Source organism: Eleutherodactylus coqui, chromosome 8, assembly GCF_035609145.1.
Source record: "Eleutherodactylus coqui strain aEleCoq1 chromosome 8, aEleCoq1.hap1, whole genome shotgun sequence".
Lineage (NCBI taxonomy): Eukaryota > Metazoa > Chordata > Amphibia > Anura > Eleutherodactylidae > Eleutherodactylus > Eleutherodactylus coqui.
Window position 1 is genome coordinate 14,024,473 of NC_089844.1, and position 18,057 is coordinate 14,042,529.

The 18,057-nt window shown below is 47.1% G+C and overlaps 1 protein-coding gene across 4 annotated transcripts in view; it reads right to left on the minus strand.

Annotated features, from left to right (window-relative positions):
* The window catches only part of ZEB2 (zinc finger E-box binding homeobox 2), a 162,145-nt gene that overhangs the window by 28,411 nt on the left and 115,677 nt on the right, over positions 1-18,057 (minus strand). For all 4 annotated transcript variants that reach the window (XM_066575180.1, XM_066575182.1, XM_066575181.1 and 1 more), the window contains one exon: positions 10,511-10,768. In XM_066575180.1, the coding sequence (XP_066431277.1) occupies positions 10,511-10,768 (258 nt within the window). The remainder of the gene's footprint in view (positions 1-10,510; positions 10,769-18,057) is intronic.

The following is an 18,057-nucleotide window of genomic DNA, read 5'->3' on the forward strand; positions in this document are numbered from 1 at the left end:
TGGTGATGCAGACGCCGCGCAGCCCATACGTCACGCGTTACTACAGCCTGCAGTTCCCATAGCGCTCCGCACTTTAAATCCTAAGGCTTTGTTCACACGGCGTGAGTGTCCGCAGCAAGCATTCCAGCAGAAGGTCCGCAGTGCAGCACCGACCCTCTGAAATCTGCATCACAAATCCGCTGCTAAAACCGACGCGCCGTGGATGGAAATTTCCGTAGTGGATTTTTTGCACAGCATGCGGATGAGATTTTGAAGATCGCAATCCCATTACGGTTACAGTAAATGCTGCGCCATTTCCCATGCGGACGGTTCTGACGCAAATACCGGATTGGATTTGCTGCGGAATTGGCTGTATTTTGTACCGAATTCCCTACCGGCGTGTGACGCACCCTTACTGGAGTTACGCCAGATTTGGGGAGTAAGTTGTGCAAATCAGTTCAGACACATTTGCTGCTGATTTGCACCAAAAAGAACAGCTGCTCCGCCTCTCCCTGGGGGGCGGAGCTTGAGTGGAGGGAGATTTTCAGACAGATTTAAGAAGTGCCCCTTTTAAAAAAAGTCACAAAATGTGTCTCACTCCAGTAGTCGGGGGGGCAGAAAGTGACGTAGACATCGTTAAAGGGATATTCTGGCCTTCTCTAACTGATGACCGATCCCCTGCAGCGGGTCCGACATGGTCATCAGTGGTCCCGAGCGGCGGACCCCCCGTCCATTAACTACTGATAACCCAGGGGATCAGTCATCAGTTAAAAAAAAAGCCACCTTTACAGATGCAACAAATGTATCAACATGATGTAACTTTCTCAAATTGTTGCATTTTAAACTGAAGAAGGAAAAAAAAGTTTCCAGAAAAGTGAAAAAATTGGCGGATGTTAGAGGCGTTTTCTGCGAATTTACACGGAACTGTCACATGGTGTCTAATGGAGATCGTGGAGTCTCTGAAGTCCATATGTACCTGCGGTGCGTAAGATAAGACGTCTTCAGCCGCCCCCCAGCAGTCGGAGGGTTAACCCGCCTGCTTGGCGATATTTATATCAATCGCTGCGAGTAATTAGATCAAGGTATTTCCGAGAAGGTTGTCGCTGGGAATAAATATAGCCATTGTGTATCCCGCTTCCCTACTCATCTCATGTGATCCTCCTGGTAGGAGTCACAAGATTCCCATCTGAGGGCACTCGGCCTCCGCCGCTTGGGGAAACTATTTGCTGCATTTAGTTTTTTCTCTTTTTGCATAATTCTGGTATTTTTAGAGATTTTTCGCATTTCCTTCCTTCTTTCTACTTGCGAAGAAGTAAGGAGAAGTTCGGGCTCTGGAGCCCCTCCAGCACGCAACTGACGGGTGGCGGGAGAGCAGAGAGCGCATTTCCATTCTACTTTCTCTCCCCTTCTGGTTTTGGGTCACAAAGTACTGAAGATAAACGCCTGCGTGTGAATAAGCCCCCCCGGGGCGCGCTCTTACGGCGCAATTGAGGGCGGCGGAAAGAATCTGCAGCAAAATCTGTCGCTGTGAATTCGCGTTTTTTAGGTGCAGATACGTATTAAAATACCTCCGAGCGCGGCGGCGCCGATTCTGATGCGTATTCTGAAGACCTTTATTGTTGCAAAGCCAAAATCCGACACATAAAACAAAAAAAGGTCATTTCTTTTTTCCACTTTACGTATTTTACATATGCGCTCACTGTGGGGTTATTTTACTGTTACTGGTTTACTGTACTGGTTATTCCCTTTACTTAAAGGGGATGTCCAGTTGTAAACTATTTTTTGCTATCCTTTGGTAGACCATCCATAGTAAATGGTTGGGGGTCCGTCACATGGGATCCCCGCCAATCTGCTGTTTATTGGGTCGGTGCACTGATGTTTGCAGGAAGCAGACAGATCCTTTCCCACTGCAGTCGCCTGGCTTGGTATCGCAGGCCATCCACTTCGTTGGGAACCATTTGCCTGCAGTACCAAGCCTGGCCACTGAAGTGGAAACGGAGATGTCTTCTTCCTGCACACATCCACTCAGTGCACAACCTGGAAGATAGCTAATCAGTGGGGGTCCTGTGCGGCGGACTCCTGCTGGTCTACCATTGATTCCTATCCTGTGGATAGGCCGTCAGTAGTCTACAGCTGGACGACCCCTTTAGTGCAGCATCTAAAGGACCTCAAGAGCTCCTGGGGACTGAAATTTAAAGCCTCTTTTACAAAGTGTGATTATTGGACCCGAAATTCATTCAGCCATTCGCCAAACTATGTTGAAGGGCCAACAATCACCTGGCGAAAAAGCAAATCATCGTTTATCGGCTGACCAAATGGCCTGGCAAATGTAGGGTTAAGCCCGCGGACACATGACATGTAGCATCATGGAGCGGGGCATCTCCGGAACAATCTATAGGGTTGTATACAGCCCTAACCCTTTACAGGAGAGGCGCCCTTGCACACGGAGGGGGTAAATGGCCGCAGCCCATGTGAACGCTCTGGAATCCGCATGGCAGACGCTCATCACCTGTGAGATGGAGTGAAGAGTAATCCTCCGAGCGTCCGGCAGGATTCACACTGCGTGGGCGCAGACGGGCAGGAGGATCAGTTTACCTCCCTTTTGGAAATTGAATGTATCAGGTTCTTCAAGTCGTACAGAAAGTTTCTTTGGATCTTCCTTTCTTCATTCTAATAGTGCGGACTGAGCTACCACTCACATTGTGGGGCACCGCGTGCCACGGGGCTCGGGTCTTCATATTAGTGGCTGCCTCCACTGCAGTTTAGGCGAGCGTCTACAAGGGTGCTTTCACATTGGTGAAGTCTACTGTAGATCCGCTGCAAAATCTGCACCGGTTCCGCTGCGTGTAAACGTACCCTAATGGTCCTTCATATCTTCTATATGGGACAGTTCTCAGCCCAATGTGACAAGTGGCAAGCAACAAAGGATGCCGATTGGCACTCATTTACTTTTGTCTTCACGGGTTGAGAATCGCTGGTATTGCAAACAGCGTGGCCTAATGGTAATTTTGCTGCAGACCCCGTTCTGCGGTTCCATCTCAGACAGATATGCAAATGATGACAGTTGGGGTGATTAGATGGACGATCTTGTCACTGGAGGCCTTAAAAGTGGTTCCCCCCTTGGCCAATAAAAGTTACCTCCTCTTCCACTTGTGTAGAGCTTGTTGGCCACTAGACGCCTCGACGACGCAGAGAAGAGATTTCACCCCGTTACCAGAGTCTGAGAGGGGCGCATTATTGGGATGTGAGAAGCTGGATGGTTGTAGCGATGAATTGTCCCCCACTGGGCCGTTCTGACCAGACTGTTAGGAGGTGTTGGGACCACTGGATGTGTGAGGGCACACAAGGTGACCGGGCTCAGGACCCCCAACAGACCACCAGTAGAGAGGACCGTCTGACCAGACTGTTAGGAGGTGTTGGGACCAGTGGATGAGGGCACAAAAGGTGACCGGGCTCAGGACACCCCCCACAGACCACCAGTAGAGAGGAGCGTCTGACTAGACTGTTAGGAGGTGTTGGGACCAGTGGATGAGGGCACAAAAGGTGACCGGGCTCAGGACCCCCTACAGATCACCAGTAGAGAGGAGAGTCTGACCAGACTGTTAGGAGGTGTTGGGACCAGTAGATGTGTGAGGGCACACAAGGCGACCGGGCTCAGGATGTCCCCTACAGATCACCAGTAGAGAGGAGCGTCTGACCAGACTGTTAGGAGGTGTTGGGACCAGTGGATGGGGGCACACAAGGTGAGTGGGCTCAGGACCCCCTACAGATCACCAGTAGAGAGGAGAGTCTGACCATACTGTTAGGAGGTGTTGGGACCAGTAGATATGTGAGGGCACACAAGGCGACCGGGCTCAGGATGCCCCCGACAGACCACCAGTAGAGAGGAGCGTCTGACCAGACTGTTGGGAGGCATTGGGACCAGTGGATGAGGACACACAAGGTGACCGGGCTCAGGACGCCCTCTACAGACCAGCAGTAGAGAGGAGCGTCTGACCAGACTGTTAGGGGGTGTTGGGACCAGTAGATGTGTGAGGGCACACAAGGCGACCGGGCTCAGGACGCCCCCTACAGACCACCAGCAGAGAGGAGCGTCTGACCAGACTGTTAGGGGGTGTTGGGACCAGTAGATGTGTGAGGGCACACAAGGTGACCGGGCTCAGGATGCCCCCTACAGACCACCAGTAGAGAGGAGCGTCTGACCAGACTGTTAGGAGGTGTTGGGACCAGTGGATGTGTGAGGGCACACAAGGTGACCAGGCTCAGCCCAAAAGCAAATTGCACCAGAAAGACTCCAGCATGCTCTGCTCCACATTTACTGTGTGTCTCGACAATTTTCAACAATTTTTATGACTCATCTGACAAAGGGGCGTTCCTTTGTGGAAAAGGAGGTGTGGCCATTGTGTGCCAAAAATGTGTGTTAAAATCTTTAAAAATTTTGGCGCAAACGAAACCGACTAATAAATGGCAGAAAGTTAAACTACAAAGTCCAGAAATGAGATTACAGTGAGTTCACGCTCCTTTCTTTCTTTTGCGCGGGCGGTTCTCGGGGGCGTAAAAAAAATTGTTCCTGCTTTATGCTGTGCGTATTTGTGGAACAAAAAACCCCATAGAGGTCTGTGGGAGATGCGCAAATGTTCACATATGTACGTGCGGGTAGGAGCAAAGCCCTGCTCATACCTGTCAACACCGGCTCCTCGTTTGTCTTAATAGCCATTGACATCAGGCCGGGTGATTCCCCCACGCATGTGAACTAGTGGCGCCTGCGCAAATACGCACAGTATTGTGCGCAGGTCGCAAAGTACACTTCTTCTAAAAAAGTTGCGCAAGAGCGAGCATATATGGCACGGCTTTGCACATTTTAGGGCTCTCACACAGCATTCTTTTTGCCGAGCACCGTGGGCGTATCTCGCCCCACAGGAGCGCACTATGAACCCACGCAGGTAATACGCGTTAGCAGACGCTCGTGCGAGAGAGCCCTTACTGATGACCTGCAGCAAACGTCCGGCATTAACACTTCTGCCCTTGCGTCAGAACGCCAAAAAAGTGGCATTTTTGCAAAAAAAGAGTATGTATGAAACAGCCGTAAAACTCTTTGCTCCACACTTTGGCGCTTGCCGCCGCCGCCCAGGTGTGCGAGGAACAAGCTGCGAACAGTGAGGTCCCTTTAAGTGTTTTTTCCTTTAAGGCCACCGCGCATTTATTATGAAAACAAGAGTGAAAGTTGTGTTTTCCTGCCGACTTCGGGGATAAAGGTTTGTGAAAACCAAGGATTCTGCGCAGAATGCGTCCGGCGCAGGTGATTTATGGAAGCGTCTGCTGATCATGATGTCACTGCAGCACACGGCGTCCACCACCCTATTGTGGGACGATGGAATGTCAAGGACAATCGCAGCACAAAACTTTGATTGTGCCTAAACCGGAAAAGCCCAGTAAGACGTCTGCGGCTCTTCAGCTCCAACCTGCATCCTGCAGACAAAAAGGAGAAAGTGCGTCCGAGCAGCGAGGGGCGAGGAGCGAGGGGCGAGGGGCTTATCTCACCCCGCAACTATGTGCAGAGGTGCCACGCGAGACAGACAGGCACCAGGGATGAAGCGGCCACAATCGCTCGCCGCACGCTGCACGGAATAGGCAGAAAAAACACCAAAAATTATCAGAACAGGAAAAAAAAAAAAAGTGTTATCTGCCAGTCCGAATAAACACTGGCGCGATTTCAGCGCAGGGAGAGGGAGGAACAGCAATCTGTGTTCATTAGACATCGAGGCACCACATCAGCGCACTTCTAGTACAATAAAAAAAAGCCAATAAATCATTAGCGGTCATTAGGAGCAGACAGGTAAAAGCAAAGTACCCCCCCCCCCCCAACGCGGATGGAGGAAGATTACGGATACAGACACAGCGCGCCGCCGCTCAACATCCCGCGAACAGTTAACTGTTGCAAGCGAGAAAGGGTGATGTGCTGAGGGCAGGCAGCGCAAGGGTTAACGGGGGAAATGTGGGCTCTGAACTTTTCCGTACGCCATGAGGTCTGTATATCCTTGAAGGCAGATGAAGGAAGTGACTGTAAGGGCTTCTCCCGGAGATGTAGCAGAGCTGAGATTGTATTTCGCTCTTCAGGGCTGATGATTCTGTGAGTGACGACCGCGAGCATGGAGGAATTCGCCATGGAAAACGCCCCCTCTATAAGCCGCGGCAAAATATGTGGCTTTTTGCGCAGGTTTTGGCGTAGATCCGCATTAGGATTTCGCCCGGCCAGGGGGCAACATCCAAGTACACAACTGCAACACGGTGAAATGTACATCGACAAACACGGCCCCGAACCTGGGGTCCCACTAACGGAACACGGATAATAGAGCGCAGGGAGTTCATCGTTCTCATGAGCGCGCCGAAAAAAATGCTCTATTTTCCTATGTCTTGCGTAGTGATAGACCATAGAAGTCTATGGGAGGTGCGCAACTACGCAAGGGGAAGCGTGAAACGCTGCGCAAAATGTAGGAAAAGAAGACAGCTGGACCTCATTAGCCCTTAATTCTAAGGAATAGGTGTGTGGAACGCACGAGAACGGGCCCTACGTACGCAATATGAGCAAACGCGCAAATCTATCTCTTCAAACCTTATTCACGCACGAATATGTTGCGCCGAGTGTCTCTGCGGTGAGAACGTGTGTACTGAGCGTATTTGCGCAGGCAACGCTTATTCACACGGGTGGAGGAATCACGCTGCCCTGATTTAAATGGCTAATAAGCCAAACGAGGCGCCGGTGGGCGCGGGTTTCTGCGGCGTTTTGCATATACCCACACGTACATATTTTGCGCACCTCCCATAGACCCCTATGGGCCTCTCTGGTGTGTAAGTGTGTGCAGCAAGAGCAGGACCTGTTATTTTGTGCCCGCAAGAGAATGAGCCCATTGGAATCAGTGCGTTCTGTTCTCCGCGTTTTGCAAGCGTCGGGGTGCATGAAGTTCGGAGAGGTCTATAATCGAGGTGCTGCCTGCGTGTCGGCTTACGTTGCTGTAATTTTTGCGCATGTGATGCACCCTTTCCGTTCAAATTAATGGCTATTTAATAAGCACAGACGTCGTATTTTCCTGCGTTTTCCGCAGCATTGTGCCCTTCCCCTGACTATTTGCGCGCCTCCCATAGACTCCCATGGGTCCTTTGCTAGGCAATACGCAGGATAATAGAGCGGGCCCTATTTTTTGTCTTGCGCACCAAATGCAGCTTATGAGAAGAAACCCATTGAGATCATCGGCTTCTCTGCTTTGTGTTAAGTGTGCGCAGATTGTGCATGTTGTGTGAAGGAGCCGTGAGCCGCTTTCACACACACCAGAATATTCCGCAGCCGAATATCCCATCATGCAGAACAATCCGCACCAAAATCCACAGATTTGCCAATGGCTTTCATCTGCTGGCGTCCCGCATCACATTTAGTGCGGATCATAATGCGGATTTCGACGGTGGATTTTTCAGGCAAGAGAATCCATGGCAGAGACCAGAGATGAGCGAGTAGTGCCTTAGCCGAGTATCTCCCCGCTCATCTCGGGGGCCGGCGGGGGGTGGGGAGCAGAGAGGAACGAAGGGAAGATCTCTCTCTCCCTCTCTTTCCCTCCGCTCCCCGCCGCAACTCACCCGCCACCCGCGCCGACCCCGAATCTTTAGAGCCGAGCGGGGAGATACTCGGCTAAGGCACTACTTGCTCATCTCTGCCAGAGCCCTGAGGCTGACCGGGGATCTGTGCCGTAATTGACGGACGGGGTTTTATGCACCAAGTCTAAGAAACAATATTTTCTACCGCTAATGCCGCGCCAATCTGCTCTCTTTTTCTGCAGGCGGATTTCATGCGGATTTTGTCAGACAGCATGCATTCTGCATCCACAACAGAGGAGCCCTTAGACTTGGGATGGGCAGAACTCTTCCCACAACAAGAGCCAATGACGCCATTAATTAGGGCCACTGGGAATAACAGAACTCGATACTTTTTGGAAGTGACGGACCGGTCGCATTAGATACGTAAAGCATGAAGTACATAAAGGAGGGGGGGGGGGGCATCGGATCTGTTTAGCAGTGCAGCAAGCAGTTCAAATAAGTTCATCCTAATCCTGGAGGTAAAAAAAAAAAAAAAAAGAGAGAGAAACTTTTTTTTTTTTTTTTTTCGCTCCAGAAGTTTGAAGTCCTGCATTTGTTAAATCCCTATTAATTATTCCTTTAAGGGTAAAAAATCCCAGTAATTGGCCCTTACCCTTGATTTCTAGATATTAAAATTTAAACCATCAGTACATTCATTCTTATGGCTCTGCATATCTTGTTCATTAACAAGTATGAATAGCTAACGCCAGCTCATTTAAATAGTATGTCTTACAAGACTTCTCGCTACACTCAGTTTCTGTCACACTGCTCCTAAGAATCATTGGCTCTTATTATACATGTAAATGGCTATCATAAAAATAAAAATTTCATTTAAGATTGTTAATGACTCCTACAGCAGTCAGACTTCCTTTAATGATCATCTTCTGCCCCCTAATTAAACGTATTTATCTTTTCTCCATCTTTGCCTGCTCCCCCCCCACCCCCACCCTCACCGACCAGAGTTGAGAATCTGAAACCTTAAGGTCTTCAAGCCTTTGACGATAAATGTTTATGTGAGATTCGAGAAATAGTCGCCCCCCCCCCTCCCCTCCGGGGAAAAAATATCAAATTTAATGTGCAGTTTACAATTTGTTCGATGACTTGAGGACGGCTCGGTTACAAACACTGCTGGTAAATCGGGGACGGGAACGAGCGGCTCGCAGAAGAACTGCCGTCTGTCCAACTAGCTTTAGATGCTCCTATTGACATTGCTAGTCTGTCCACGTCTTACCTGGGCCGCCTTAAAATATTAATCAGACGCTAACGAGATGGGCAAAACATTTAATTTTTATGCAAATCAACACTCAAAGGCGGTCGCTGCCCCCTCCCACTTACTAGCGTCATTACTTGTTGAAGGCCAGCATGAGTCAAGACAACGTCACCCATTGTCACTGAGGGGTGGGAGCTGCCCACTTGGCACATTGACAGTGTCAAAAGACTGTCCAAAGAGTGAAGGTGAGTACGGGGGATAAAGTCAGTGGTGCGGCAGGTGAAGAGCGATGCAGCCGGCCCCGTTGGCTTTATCCTTTGATGGGTTCTCTTTAACAATAATTTAAGCCCAATTTTTCGTCTCCAGTTGGCCTCAGCTGTAGACTTGGGTAGGATTCTATTAACTATCCAGTATCAGTGGGGAAAGACAAATTATTGGCTGAGGGCTGCAGTTGGGGAAAACATGGGACTAAGAGGAGGAATATTTCCTGTCCGATAGCCTTATCTGGAGGTAAAGCATGTCAGAGGTGACCCAAGTCATGCTATATCGAAAGAGCAGTTACTCTGCCTGACCGTCTTAACTGTTGCTCTACTTTGGATTTCAAGAAATGAGCTCTTAGTTTAACCACCCAATTTCACCTAAAATCACTTTTCTTGCAAAAATTAGACCACAGTTAGCTTAAAAAACTCCGAGAATGAAGTCCAGCTAACAAAATGTCTGCCTCCATCGCCTACATATTAAGGCGCCCTCCATTGGTTCCTCTAACTTCTAAGCTGCCTCCATTGGGAGCTTAAAACATCTTCCAGGAGTTTTTGCCGCAAAAAATTACACAACCCCAAATTTAACCTCCTCTATTTACACATTCCAGAATTGTGGCTTGCCTACTAAAACAATTTAATAAGGGTTGTCTGATTGTTAACTAATGATGGCCTATCCTCATGATAAGTCATCAACAGTAGATTGTCGGTTTGATGCTTGAGACTCCTGCTGATCAGCTGTGTGCTTGTGCATTCAGCTGATTTCTGCAGAAAGCAGACAGCTCCATTCCCACTGCAGTGGCTAAGCTTGGTATTGCAGGCAAAGTTCCCATTCATTTCAATGGGAACGTTTCCTGCAATACCACGTTTGGCCCCTACATCCAGAACGGAGTTGCCTGCTTCCTTAAGAATACAGCTCAGTACACGACTGCACTGGCCCAGTAAACAGCTGATGGGCACGGGATCCAGGCAATTAACTCCTGACAATCTACTATTGATGACTTATCCTGAGAATAGGCCATCAATGGTTTACAACCAGACAACCCCTTTAAACATACTGTAGTATAAAGTAGGCTCTGTCCCGACTTCCATTCAGATTTCTGTCTTTCAGTTCCATCAAAGGAAGAGAGAATGAAAATATGCTGTGGTAGATCCACCATATGACACCCACCAATGGTGTCAAACTGAACTCATTGACTGGGTTCCATTGGGTCTCCATCATGGTGGCAGACATTTTTACAGCGTTTATGATTAAAAACACTGCACAAAACCTCTGAAGGGAAGCCTAGTCAATGGGATCCAGTACTAGCAGTTGTTCTCCCAGCCTCCGCGCTCCAAATATCACGGGTAGAGGTATCTAATTTAAAGAGAAATTACAATTTTTTGCCTCTGAGCCATGTACAAGCAAAGTAAATGATAAGAGATGAGCACAACTTACCAGAGCCGTCTACAGGCGGCTTCAGAAGATCATCATTGTGCCAACTGTGTTCCATTCCTCCATCTCTCAAGTCATCTTCCTCTTCCTCTCTAACCAGTAAAGCCTGATTGGCATGTGGAGAAGATTCGTGGTTGAGCATACTGGCTGGACTGGTTTCCTGGTCCAAAGTGGTAATAATACTGTCATCTTCAGCAATATGAAGCTTGTCGTCTTCATCAGTTTCCGAACCCGTGTCCACTACATTGTCGTAATTCAAAACTGGAATGCAGAAGGAAAGAAGAACACATTGTAAGGCCTCTACGGAAACCAAAAAATACCACCAAGAGTTTGGGATGTAAACAGTCGTGTGATTCTGTGAAGGCCTACGAGGAACCAAGAAGAACTTAAGGAAGTTAAAGTATTCAAAAAAAGTGTAAAAAAAAAGTCTATGAATTTCAGTCAAATTTCAAGCAACACAAAAACCAAATGATAGGCCGGCCCGACCCCCAATGGTCAGCAAGGTTGTTTTCTCGAAGCGCAGCCTGTAAATAAGGTCTGTGAACTCTATTGAAGGTGGCTGTTTCTGAATTAGCCGTCCCTCACAAGACTCCCGGCCTCCATGATACTCCATAAATTGTCCACTTTACCAGCAGACAAGAAAGATTAGAGTAATAAACAGCGGGCATTAGCTCAGCTACAGAAACACACCATCCGTTACGCACACATGGGATTGCCAAAATACGTTAACCTAACTCTGTACAAACATGCACAAAAAAACAGTCAGAACCATGACATCATGGGAACGAGAGCGAGAGCGAGAGGAGGGGTGGGGGGGCCGAAAGACCGAGGGAAGGGGGGTGGGGGGGGAGAAAAAACACAATTTTCAGCTTCATTTTGATTTCTCTGTGTCTAATAAAGCCGCCCTCTCTTAAATTATCAACTGAGCTATCTCAAGTGGCTCTTGCCAGCTATCGGATTATAGAAAAGTATCCGAAAAGACTGAAAGAAGAAAGAAAAAAAAAAAGAAGAGGATTGTGTTTCGGGATCATAACGCTTATGGAGAATTCTTGAAATACGTCGAGTTACAAATTTTGGTCAGTCATATCTGTTTGCTTTGACGGGTTCCCAAGGAGAAAAAAAAAAGGGAACAAAAAGAGAAGAGATTTTTTTTTTTTTTTTTTGTCATGTGAGTCTGGGGACAAAAAGATTACACCGTGCATATCTGCTCATAATATGATCTTTGTATAATCCGCCGGTCCGCACTTGCCTTCTGAACAACTGCACAACAGGTGCAAATTAAAATGAAAACGGCTGCAGGAGCAGCAAACAGAATCTGCTGACCTGGTTTGAATACCAATTGACGGGGGAAACAAAACCTTTTCAAGAGGTGTGACCACAAGGGTTTAAACAAGTTCAGGCTGGGTAATGCCCTAAGATGTACAAAAAAAAGAGAAGAGATATTCTACCGTCTCCGCTCAAGCTGTGTGGTCCAGATATACCTTAGTACAATCAATATTGTGAATCTTTTTTTCGTTGGTGACAAAGGTTTAACCATTTCTTAGCAACCCACAGACAGCCCTTTATAAATGTTCTGAGCTCCGAGTCGGGGAGGGGGGGGGGGGGCAAACAAAAGATCCTTAGGCCTGGGAATCTTTCAACCCACCTCTTAAAAAGTGATCTCTGGGCACAGGAGAAATAAAGGAAGGTCCAGGAGGAGTGAATAAAATTATCTAAGGCTGGACAAGCATTAAAAGGCCTTTATCCTGGAACAAAATATGTCTTTTGAGGTCTCTTTTTGCCCATCGTTGACTATCCAGAGTGACACGTGAATTTTTTTTCTCCTCCTAATGCAATAAGAGTCCTGAGATATTTTCTTCAAGGTTCATACAAAAAAAAAAAAGATGGATGATTTATCAACAAACCCCTGAGGAGCCCCCCCCAAAAAATCAGAACAATTTCAACAAGTAGTGAAGTCATGTCTCAGGATACGAGGTCAAGGAACGCAACATCCATCACCATCACAGGACAACAATGCTTCACGCCTGCTGCTCTGTTTTTCCAAATGGTAGTAAATACTTTAAGACAGATAAATAACTTAAGACCCAGAGTGGACAAGAGTAACGTTACTCAATTAACGGTCCTTCCTTGCACCTACTGATACGCGGACATGTAAATTCTTGCATCTGTCTTGACATAGGCCAGTCTATTACAGGGCAAATGGTGAGATCAAGACAGTTTTGAAGCTTCTGAGAAGGAACCATTATGTATAAAATAATGTGGAAAGTTGCTATTTTCAAAGAATAAAATGAATGAGACTCGGGCCAGGAGAAGGCCAACTATGGGGGAACTTCCAGGACTGGTCGCTTTTCATTTACTTGAATTCAGACCAAAAAGGTTTCGATAGGAGCACCAAAAATTAGCTCCATGATGGACAACAGTAACGTTACTCAATTAACAGTCGTTCCTTGCACCTATTGGTACGCGGATGTGTACATTTTTGCATCCGTCTTGTCATAGACCAGTCTACTACAAGGCGTAATGGTGAGAGCTAAGCAGTCTTCCATGTGAGGGTCTAAGAAGTTACAGTACAAATACCCTCTTTGTGGAAGATAGTGGAAGGCAACTTCAAGGACTGGAAGTATCTTCTTCAACAAGCCCACCTGAACCCTGCTCCAAAAATGGGGCAATTCCAGGCAACAAGGACGTATATTGAGTGGGCAAGAAGTAGCAAAAAATTCCAAACTCTATAAAGCTTTTTATCTACTTCTCGCATGACGGATATACGCCTGGTGGCCTCTCTGCTGACTATTTATATATTGCGCTAATCTAAAAATTTAGGATCAGTGTCAAAGAGGAGGAAGTCCTAGAGTTCCTTAACAACTTGGTAGATACCGATATATGGTTTGTATAGTGGATATTATCTAGGAGTGTTTAGCAGTAGTTTGGGTTAAAATAGGAGACAAATCAGTACCGAGGGCCTGGCGTGGGCCGAAGGACTTTCTGGTAACCACAAAGGAGTTGGAAGCCCCAAGAAATTCCTTCTACTCCAGTTCAATAAACAAGCAGGAAAGATGTGCTCTTCCTTGGCTGGAAATAGACACTCGTTCCACATGCCTCTTGAAAGAGGAGGATGGAAAGAAAGCAAAAACAAACACAAAAACATCTCCGAAACAGAGGCGATAAGTGGCCAAAAACAACAGCATTGATAACCAATTCCTCACAGTAATCTTTAGAAATTAATTACAATCCCCGGAATTAGATGCTTTGCCAGAAAGCAGCTGTAATTATGTTTCATACAGGTAGAGATGGAAGGCTGCCATGTGATCCAACGATTACAGGATAAGGCGTAGTTAGGCTGCGGGCTTAGACTGTGCGCAGTAATCACAGGCAATCCCTGGTATTCTAGCCTGACATTACTTAAATGGTTTACTCTATAGTGAAGCTATTACACCATTTACTAGCAAAGCAAATGTCGGCGAGAAACAAAAAGTTCAGCCAAAAATATTTTATGGCATTCCGTTTATGGGGCAATTCACTGATACGATTTTATTCTTGAATTCGCCATTCTTGAAGAGGGCGTCGTGATTCCAATAACCCCTTGGAAAATGTTTTTAACCCCTTTTCCCCAGAAGTAAACTCACATCCTGGCTGGGAAGCAGTTCCCTACCCAATATAGTAGTTTAGGTCCTATGAATGATGTGGACTCAGAGGCTAAACCTGCACCATCTGCAGTGGGAGGCGCTTTGACTGACAGCCGGCCTCCATCCTACTACAACAATGGGGGATCGGTGAGAACAGCAATCCCTGCAGTTAATCCCTTACATGCCAAGATCAATAGTTATCGCGGCATGTGAAGTGTTCACAAAAGGAGGCCCTGCCAATGCATCATGGGACCTCCGCTATGCAATCGCAGAAGGCCAATGGTGTCTGGGTCTGACATGGCCTGGGATCGCTATGAGAAGTGATAATGCATTGCAATACAGAAGTACTGCAGTGAATATTCATATACAGCATAGCTTCAGAGGTTGAAGTCCCCTATAGGGACATTAAAAAATTGTAAGAAAAAATGTGAAAAAATAGTAATAGAAAACATTTTTTGGCACAATTTCCCGTCTTTGTTTAAAAAAAAAAAAAACAAATAAAAATAACCATGTTTGGTATTGTCGCATCTGTAACGCGCCGTACAATACATCGAGCGCACAGATTATCCTGCATAGTAAATGCTGTAAGAACAAAAAGCTAAAAAGCAGAGCAAAGTGATTTTTTTGGTCTTTTCACCTCTGAAAAAAAATGTAATAGAAGTGATCAATAAAGCCATCTGTACCCCAAAATGGAGCCACTAAAAACCAGAGCTTGTTATGCAGAAAACAAGTCCTCACCGAGCTCCGGCCATGGAAAAAAACTAAAAGTTCTGGGACTTTGACCACAGCGATGAAAAAAACTATTTAAGGGCGAGCACCCACTGGCGTTTGCGTTTCCCGCGTTTTTCGCGGCGTTTTCGCGGCGTTTTCGCGGCTTTGCCATTAATTTCCATGGAGAAAAATAAGGACACATATGCAACTGACAGTTCCTATGTTAAAAACGCAAACGCAATGCAAAAAAAACGCCAGTGGACAGGAACACATGTTATCTCTATGCCTGTGCAGGAAAAACGCAAAACGCAAAACGCAAAACGCAGGTAAAAAAACGCCAGTGGGTGCTCACCCTAAAAGAGGAAAAAAGTTTTTTTATCATGCAAACCTAAAAGAATGCTTATAATTCTGGTATCGCTGTAATTGTGCCGAGCCGCAGGAAAAAAAACGATCCGGTCATTTATTCTGAAAAACCCCAGAAGAAGCAATGTCAGGGTGGAGGTGTTTTCTTCCTGCCCTACAAAACACATTAATACAAGTTCTACATCATCTGCACCAAAAAAAGATACCAGAAACTACGGCCCGCCGCGCAAAAAGCAAGTCCTCATACGGCCGAAAAAGAAAAAGTTATGGCTTTTGAAAAGTGGAGATAAAAATGCCCCAAAATGGGACCAAAGTAGGCGGCATCACTAAGGGGTCACTCCCAAGGCATACGGGGGCGCAGCACGTAGTCCCAACAGCCGATGAGTTACATTGGGCCACGCATGCGAAAAATATGCAGCATGTCCGATTTTGTATAATCCGCCCATTATGGACTATGGGAGGGCTAAACACGCTGAACCGTGTATCATGTGTGCCTGTGTGAGCGGCCCTAAGAGGTTCCAGGGGCCCGCATCGATTGCCAAAAACTCTAATTTCAGAGGTCAGCATTTGTTAGATGATGATTTTTTTAATCCTAATCAGAGCTTGACATTGGAGGATCACCTTTACCTGCTGGAAGGAATTACGGCGACATTCCAGGCCAAGGGACTTAGTAAGTATGGCCGATAATTAGTCTGACATTTGAAGTACTGAGCCATTATGTGCGACTGGTGTAAACAAGGTTACCTACGAGCCCCCCGCCCAGATGGACCTCGCAGAACACAGGAGCATCTGTTCCTAATACTTGGGGTATTGATCAGGGGGACTTTTCGCCTTGAGAAATGGGGGGGAGGTGGGGGGGGGGGTCCTTGTGTCATCTGAACAAAGCTTTGTTTGCAGAAGAGGAGAAGAGGCTGAAATATAATTAGTGATTGGTCACACGGCGCCCACGGCCCACAGTGATACATTGTACTGATCAGGGGCTTCAAAGTGGAACAAAACAACTCTTGTTTGTCACCTTCACCGTTTGGGTGCAACAGGAAATCTCCGGATTTTACCTGATCAGGACAACAAATGGGGCCGTTTACAGAGCAACAAAGAGGTGGTGCAGCAGCAGTAAGACACCCTCCAGATTTGCCCTTCGCAAACCCAGTGCAAAATGTATCACATGTAGTATGTCCCCAAATATCATTTATCACATGTAGGGGTGCGAATGCTCTGCGCCCCTGCAGTGCCCGTCCCACACCCGTCTCAGTATATTCTAGAAGGTGGGGAGACAAGGAAGAACTCTCCCAAGGATCTCCAGGACTCCAGACTGTATTCGCACGGGCAATTTTTCTATGTAATTTTCGGACTGAAGCGGCGCAAAAATATTGCTTTGCGTGGAGATATTCCCACGGGCGTTATTTGTCGTACTTGGATGGACATACGAAGTAATATAATAATAATAATCTTTATTTGTATAGCGCCAACTTATTCCGCAGCGCTTACAAACAACGCAGAAGGCCCGATTTCGGTCCCATTTTCGAATGAAGATTGCCCGTTCAAGTCAACGGGAGCATTAAGATAATAGATTGCATTCGCATGAGTAACCATGGCGACCATAAGAAAAAGTTAAAGGGGTTTTCCGGGACTTAAAATAAGGCTAAAAGGGTTTAAAATCAAAAGAAAAGCCCCAGTGCCCGCCGTATGGAACCCAGAAGAAACAGCGGGCGGTCATGTGACCTTCATTGTGCACGGGACCGCTCTGCCACTCACAGGCCTCAGTGGTGATCCTTCTATGGCGGTCGTGTACACAATGTACGGCACGTGACTAATTGGGCAACCCTGCGGGTTTTATTTCAGCGCATGAAAAACGGATCGAAATTGCATGAAAATCACATGAAAAATCGTACACTTTTACTACGTACCACAATCACTCGTGAATTCAGCCCAAGACCGGCATTTCTTATGCCATCTAAGTGCAATGCCCGCCGAAGCACGGTCACAAATTTGCGGATGCAGACTTCTTAGTAGATTTGGCGCATCTGTGGGCACCGGAAAGTCAAATATGTGGCAGCTATGAGGTGGCACAGATTTGCTTTATACCAGACTATGGAGTACGTTTGCTGGGTCATGGGAGGGCACGCCGCTCCTGCTAAGCCCTGCCCACTTTTGGGGACTGTGGCCACAAGACTGTAGAAGAAAAGAAAATTTGCTGACTTTTGTGCCAAACCGGCGCGCGCCAAAATGTGCAATGTTTAATGCTACAGATCCGGTTGACAGTCAGTGATGCGTCCCCTTAATGCTTGGCGGATGGCACAGGGGGTATGCTATGTACTCTGGGCATGGTGGCTCAGGGGTTGGCACTGTTACCTTGCCAGGGTTTAAGTCCAAACAAGGGAACATCTCATGGAGTTTGTAAGTTGTCCTACTCCAGCATACTAGTACAATGGAAGTGACGGCATTCTGTGTACAGCGCCGCGGCGTACGTGTCCGCTATAATGCGTAAAGTAAGAAGAAATGTCTCCAGAAAGAAAAGCACAAAGCAGGAACGAAGGCGAAGCTCTCAAGTCCTCCTTCTACTTCTTAATGCCTAAACGCTAAATAAACAGCAAACGAACCTTCTCCGCAGATGTAGCAGAGCTGATCGTGTCCTGCAGTATTGCAGTAGGCTTACTAAACCACAAATAACGCTTGACTTGTGTCACATGGTAAACTCAGCTCTGCTGCATCTGAGCCCCCCCCCCCCCCCATACCCCAACACTCGGCAACGACTTTCTCCCATGATGCGGTGACATATAGTCTCTTGTGAACCAACGAGCGGAGGGGATGTACAGTCACACTCATCTGGCAGATATCCCCTGGCTGAGCATG